This window comes from Branchiostoma floridae, chromosome 18 (assembly GCF_000003815.2).
Source record: "Branchiostoma floridae strain S238N-H82 chromosome 18, Bfl_VNyyK, whole genome shotgun sequence".
Taxonomy (NCBI): domain Eukaryota; kingdom Metazoa; phylum Chordata; class Leptocardii; order Amphioxiformes; family Branchiostomatidae; genus Branchiostoma; species Branchiostoma floridae.
In genome coordinates this window covers 14,422,480-14,429,853 of record NC_049996.1, presented here as the reverse complement: position 1 = coordinate 14,429,853, position 7,374 = coordinate 14,422,480, and the positions used below count along the sequence as shown (strand labels likewise).

At 41.3% G+C, this 7,374-nt stretch overlaps 1 protein-coding gene across 1 annotated transcript in view; it reads left to right on the top strand.

The window, feature by feature from the left end:
• The window catches only part of LOC118405447 (tripartite motif-containing protein 2-like), a 17,302-nt gene extending 10,632 nt beyond the window's left edge, over positions 1-6,670 (top strand). Inside the window, exons 4-5 of the mRNA XM_035804948.1 lie at positions 4,649-6,452; positions 6,620-6,670. Of these exons, the coding sequence (XP_035660841.1) occupies positions 4,649-6,452; positions 6,620-6,670 (1,855 nt within the window). The remainder of the gene's footprint in view (positions 1-4,648; positions 6,453-6,619) is intronic.
• The last annotated feature ends 704 nt before the right edge of the window (positions 6,671-7,374 follow it).

Genomic DNA, 7,374 nt, shown 5'->3' with positions numbered 1-7,374 from the left:
GCAAATTATGGTGTATTGTGTTCGCATGCGTTGTAACATATCATAGTACGATATATAACCTTATACACCGTAACTGCTTAAAACACATCAAAGCAGCCTGCCTCATGTGAGCCAAGATGGACTGTCAGTCGCGATGCTTTTGTCAGAAGAGACCTGAAGTATCATACTGTTAGTTTTTTCTGTGTAATGAAAGCTACCATATCTTCTGAAGAGAGCAAAATGGTACTAAAGTGTACCGAGTTCGTCGGAGTAGAGCAAGTGGGAAAAGGAGCGTACAGGATTGAACGGGGTCGAAAAGGAGCGAAAAGGAACGAAAAGGAACGAAAAGGAACGAAAAGGAACGAAAAGGAACGAAAAGGAACGAAAAGGAATGGAGTATGAAGCAAACTTAAATAAAATCAATGAGAATATAAGGAATCGGTACTGCGGGCGTTAGAAGCCTATAAAACGTGTTCTATTTTACCGAGAATTTGACATTATCAAATTTTTACAGCGCTGTTTCAGGCTGTTGTTTTTGTGTGGCTAAATTATTCTTTGAAGATCTGCGAAATACAAAGAAACGGAACTGAGATAAGAAAGTAAGGACTAAAATTCAGTGGGTGGTAGATGAATATCGATTATTATACATTTTCAGGATGAGGCAAGATTGTAACGTTGTTGTTGTATTTGGGTGGCTTTTATTCTCCCTAGAGGGGAGCGCCGCATGCAAATGACCCGCGAAATCCGGTCAGGAAAGATATGCTAATAAACTGCTGCCCCACGAGCATGACAGCTCCCTTCAACAGGGCCAACAACATGGTTTTCTGGAGACTGGAGACATATCTTCTCGCTCGTTCACAACGAAAGAAAAGCTGTAAAAGGAGAGACATATATACATTGTACCAAAGAGATTTCATCAAGTTGTACAATGAGTATTCATCATTTTGGCGGGAAGAAAGGTGCCAACGTGAGGAATTTGTGCAAAGGATATTGGGAAATACAATTTCTGTCAACAATTTTCCGTCATATTCAATACAAATAAATTTCTGCCTCTTGCGACCGACATCAGGCCCTCGCTGATGATAAAAAAATCCCAATGCCGGGTTTAGATGTCCTGGTTGCAAAACAAATTTAAGGCATTGTATTGATATTAATGAAAGTGTGAAAGAAAAGGAAGGAAGAATAATTCCCAACATGCTGGGCTCGAACTTCCGATCGTCGACTTCCCTGGGTTCGAACATTCGACCTATATTTCTCTAAGGTCAAGTTCTTACAAATTGTGCAATACATATACTTGTAACTTTGCTATCATTGCATTTTTTAAACAACTATATCCACATAGCATGGCTTTTTATGATAAAATATGCGCAATCGTTCTCAACATAATCCATTTCTTCTTGTGAAATTTTATAATATAAATGTAATATGGATATTCTAAGGAATGTTATAACCACATTAACACGTACATGAACATAGATATGCATAGATAGGTCTCATCAATATTCATTCCTCCATTGAACCATTGCTATAGGAATTTCGTGGAACAAGCCGCAAAATGCATTTGCCGATCACAGTTTACCTTTTCCTAATATTACCATCGATTTTATTTGAATTTGCTTCATACTTCGTTCCTTTTCGTTCCTTTTCGTTCCTTTTCGTTCCTTTTCGTTCCTTTTCGTTCCTTTTCGTTCCTTTTCGCACTTTCGGTAGACCCGAGTTAGGCACACTGTCCAGCGTAGCACAAAATTGGAAGGTTACATACACGAAATTGTCTCACAGTGTTTGCCGCTTGTAACACGCAGCGCGAAAGGTTCATGAATCACATGAATGCATTTCTTATTCAAGTGTGTTGTTCAAATCTATGTGTAAAAAATTCAGTCATAAAAATTTGAGCACTCTCAGGCAACTAGCGATGGAGCGCCATGAGTTTGAGCGCAAGAAAAAGCGTACCGTGTTGGGGCACCTCCCGTTAGGAATATCAAGTCGACAGATGGTAGTTTCAAACTGCAATATCCTGTAAATATTGCAATTTGAAACTAATGTCTGTCGACTTGATATTCCTAAATACCGTTTTTAAAAACAACGGATATAGGTTACACAACGGATAAAGGAGCACCAGCATTACATGTATCTTACACTAAAAAACTTTGTTATACATTCATACTGCCTTTTACCAGAATTTTAGCCACCACTGGTTGCTTGTCATTATTTGCTACTCTTGAAGAACTTTGAAGCAATAAATAATGTTTCAAAACAGTCCTAACAATTTTGACCATCACTTTCTAATGTTTGCTTGTAGAAAAATTACAACAAATAGCGTACTGCGAAGGGATGAATGAGTCTAATGCTAGTTCACCTATATCCGAGGGGGAACCTACATCCTTTCTAAAGACAGTGTAGTGATGGATATCAAGTCGATGTTCGTGGTTTCAAACTGCAATATTTTCAAAATTATTGTAGTTTGAAACCATCAACCGTCGGCTTGGTATCAAAGAAGAATAACCCTGAATATTCTACTGCGCCAACAAAAGCTGAGACTTATCTAAATAATGGACTGGAATATTTCAGATGTGCGGAAGCCTTTTGCGTTGTTTAGAGGAATGTACTGTTTGGCGGGAAAAACATCACGATTCAAAGATGCCCACGTGCGGTTTATGATAAACAGGTGGTCGTTGAAACACGCTGATTACCATGTCGAGATATGAAAAACAAAAGGGTATATAGAACGTTTCCTACCAATATTACATCGCAATTCTCTCATTTCGTTACGACAAAAAAGAAACAAATTCGACATTCTCTAAAGACGCCAAAAAGAAAAAAAAATCAAGAAAATGCAAAAAAGATTTCCGAATATAAACCGGCCTATAAATTAGTGCGCAGTATTTCGAGAAGCACACTAATTTTCACAATTACTGAAACAATTCACATGTAATTATAACTTGATGTTATGAGTTTATTAAAAATTGATAATACGACATAATTTGCTGTCTTACCTTGTAAAAACGCGTCTCCCCAACCAACCCGGTCCTTCCGATGACGCCATTTTCGTGTCTTCTTCAGAATCTTCCAGCTCAGGAAATGTGCATTTTCTCCTTCCAACATCGAACAAACGGCATAAATCCACAGTGGAAACAACCCTGATATTTACTCCACGCGTTAGAATAACTAATTTGTGAACCAAAAACTATAAATTTACCCAAAATGTTGAAAAACAATCCAAGCCTTTTCCGCAAGACAAGAACAGACATTGGCTGAATGGACCATACCAAGTGTGATTTTTACACAGGGGTGCAAAACAGCTTTATCTATTTGTTTTCAATTACTTACTGTACCCTGAAAACCGTAGCTACCTTATCACTGAATTGAAAGCCCTTAGAAAGTAGTTGTGTTATCCTCGCCATTTCAAACTTATCCATGTCAAACTTAACGTCTGCATCAACGAGAATTTTGTTCAAACTACTGTTTGGTTGCGATCTCCTATCTAATCTCAATATGTATGTGGAACTTGATCAGGTGCATTGGTAAGAGAGTCAATGGAATTATGGGTTGCTTATATACCAGTTTGCCCGCTTTACTTCTCAGAAAACAGAAATATCTGATAAAGGTGTAGCACTTTGCTACGTAGCTTGTGTATGCAACATTATGCATTTCGACACGAATACACACATGCAAACACACCTTCTTCTTTACTGACCCCACACACGTGAAAGAGCATATACATAGGAAACCATACCTGTCCTTGGTACTGAATGCCATCCACACAGGCTCATAAACAGGATAACACAAACACAAGCGCGCGCGCACACACACACACAGTCACATGCACAGGAAAGCATGCCTGTCCTTGGTGCTGAATGCCATCCACACACAGGCAAACACATCTTACCTATAATCAACATATACACACACACGCGCGCGCACACACACACGCGCGCGCGCACGCACACACACGCATACACACACACATACACATAAAATCATGCCTGTCCTTGGTGCTGAATGCCATCTATACACAGGCATACACACGTTGCCTATAGTTAACACGCGCGCGCACACACACAGACTCACATACACATGTAATTACACCTGTCCTTGGTGCTGATTGCCATCCACACAAGCAAACACAGCTGTTCTTATTCTAATAAACTTAGCGCGTCCCTTCTTTTATGATAACATTTGGCTACAAGAGGTTTAAGGCTGCGATTTTTTTTCTTTCTTGGTAACAGAAAATATATAGTTATATTCATTTATGTACCAGGCATCCTTACGTTTTCATAATATTCTCACGTTTCAGAACATTTGAGGACATCCTTGACTATTGTTAGAGACAGAATAGCTTCACGCCAGTGGGTACTCAACTATATTGCAAAATTCCATCAGAGAGAGTGCAATCAAGGGGTATTACATGGGATATTACAATAGGTGCGTTTTGCCTACCTTATAAAATATTCAACACCATCAGATGATGAGGCATTGTCACGCCTATCTACTCTAGTGCATTCATTGTTGAACATTTCGTGGCATCATACGACTTCTAGTCAGAGGGCAAATCTACAATGGCGTCTCGACCAACCGCTTCGTTTTCCAGCCAAAATCATCTCTGTAAAGTCTGCTCTAAAGTTTTCGATCAACCCAAAGTGTTGACATGTCTTCACACGTTTTGCCGGAGTTGTCTCGAGAACATCCCGGCAACCGGCGGTGCGTTGACGTGTCCAACGTGCGGCCAGGACACCCCTCTGTCACAAGGCGGCGTACAGAGTTTGCCGGACAACACTCTTGTGGCAAAGCTGTATGTACAAAGGGATCCCAACACAAAGGTTGTAAGAGCCAGTTGCACGGACTGTGAGTCAGACGAGAAAGATGCTGCATTCTACTGTTTTCAGTGCATGAAGTATCTCTGCGTGGCTTGTGAGGAAGCCCACAGGCTGACGGACACCTTTAACCGTCACGAACTGTGGATAGCGGACAACCTGTCAGAAACACAGAAGGTGGTTGCCACCGAGAGCTCGAGCGAAGCGACGAAGTGTAAAGACCATGGCGAGGTGAGCGTTCTCTACTGTAACACTTGCCGTGAGGTTCTCTGCGCACACTGTGTCGTCAAAACACACAAGCTGCACGATTTCGTCGAGATAACGGAAGCCAGGGAGAAGGGGCTGAAGCGAATCGAGAAAGGAATCGACGAGGCACAGTTTTGCGTGGAGAACCAGCGGAGAAAACTCGACATGGCGGAGGAGACTGCGAAGAGGGCGTCGGAACAGTATGATACATCTCGCCAACAAATTCACGAGCGTTCCCAGTATCTTATCCAGCTCGTACGCGAGTCAGAAGAACGCTGTCTCAAAGAGCTGGAAGAAAATCTCAAGTACAAGGTAGAGAGTACATCTGGAAAGCAAGAAGAGCTTCTAGATTCCTACAAGACCCACATAGACCTCTCCCAAACACTTTTAGCCCACGGTAACTCAACGGAGATATTGTCCCTTAGCGGTTGTCTGGCAGATCGACTGGACAGTTTGAAGATGAAAAGCTTTGAATCGGGAAACAAAGACGGACTATCAACAAAAGCATCCAAAGGCCTCACTTTTGAAGTAGAGAGGGAAGATGTCAAAGCCGAAGTCGAGTCGCTTTTTGGTCAAGTAGGGAAGACAGATAACTTCATGGAAGAGACCTCTCCGCGGGAAAATCGGGAAGAAACTGTGACGTCACTGGGAGGACTGACCACTCAATGGAAGAGCGGCAGACCACGGTCATTCAGTCTAGCGGTCACCGCCCCCGGTGACGTCATCGTCGCCGGGCAACGAGTGCTGAAGATCTTCAACGGAGAGACCTTTGACGTCAGAAAAACCGTTGACTTGACCTTCGAACCTAAGGACGTGGCGTATTCAAACGACAACGTGTACGTCACAGGAGATGGAAGCAACATCCACATCTTTACCAGTGGTGGGGCGGAGAAAGACGCCGTTAATGTAGAGGATGCCGATCAACGGTATAGTACGCAGGGTATAGCAGCAAACAAGCCTGGCCATATCATAGTGTCTATGGGTGCACAGGTGTATGTGTTACTTCCTAACGGTGGCATTGAATGCAGTTTTGTGGGAAGCGAGGAGCTCAAAAAGTTGCTGACCCGTAAAACTGTACGATCTGCCTGGAGGCTGTACATTGCCACCAACAGTAGAGACCAAATCATCATCAGTGATCCGAGTAGTAACAACATCAGTGTGTTTGATATGGTGGGGAATCGTGTGGGTACCATAGCAGGGTATGGTAAAGGGGACGGACAACTCTTCTGCCCTACCGGTGTTTTCGTGGATGGTGACGACAACATAATTGTAGCAGATTGCCGTAACGATCGCGTGTCAAAGTTCGGTCGGGATGGAACATTCGTCAAGCACGTGATCACCAAGCATGACGGGCTGTTTGCACCAATGGGCGTGGCTCTATCACGTGATGGGCGGTGTCTAATTGTTTCTAGTCTGGTAGGGGGTATGCCAGTAAATATCTATAAAATCTAAAAACGTGTATCTCAATTACTAGTGTATTTTGTTTCTGTTGTATCTAATATGATTCATTTGACTTTCTCCACCAACTATACAAATTGTACTGACAATTATATAATGTTTTAAACATCTAAATTTGCTTTCAGTTTGACTGCATGCACATAAAAGTTAACGGTTTTTCATACTACGTGTGCTAGAGGTTGCCTATTAGAATTTTATAGGTGGAAATGTAGCCAAATATATACAGTGTATTTATATGTTAATACAACAAATCAGTGTATGCATACCAAAACTAGCCAAAGAGATAGTCATATAATGTTTTATGATTATGATTCTTTCAATCTTTTAATTTTGCATACCATGGTCATTATTCAATCAAGCACTGAACATCCATCTATGAATGGGACAATAAAACAATAAAGATCTTTGCAATCGTAGTAAATCATATTGTGACTCAATTATATAGCGGCAAACGGAGAGGTAACTGGACGAAAGCGGTGGTTCACTATATTATTCGAAAACTATATGCCTGTCTTCAAATAAGGGACTATTCAAAACATTCCTAGTAATGTCCTATTAAGTATAGTCTGCGTTATTTCAGCTTCCAATACATGTAGCTGTTACACATATAGATGTTGATAACTAGTGGCAGTATGCCCAGTTCTTTAGAGGTGAGGGTTTCTTCTTCATCTCTCATGTGCTGCAGTAGTCTGTGGTTGACATCTTGATGTTGTAGCTATGCTCTTCATACAGCGGTGCATCTTTTCAACTGTCGGCCTATTATTACAATAAAATGAATTAGAATCACAGATATTCAAACTTTAATGGTATTACTCTAAGACTAGAATATCTTGTAAGAGAAAACTGTTTATACTCAACAGGGCACAGCAAGACAACTGAA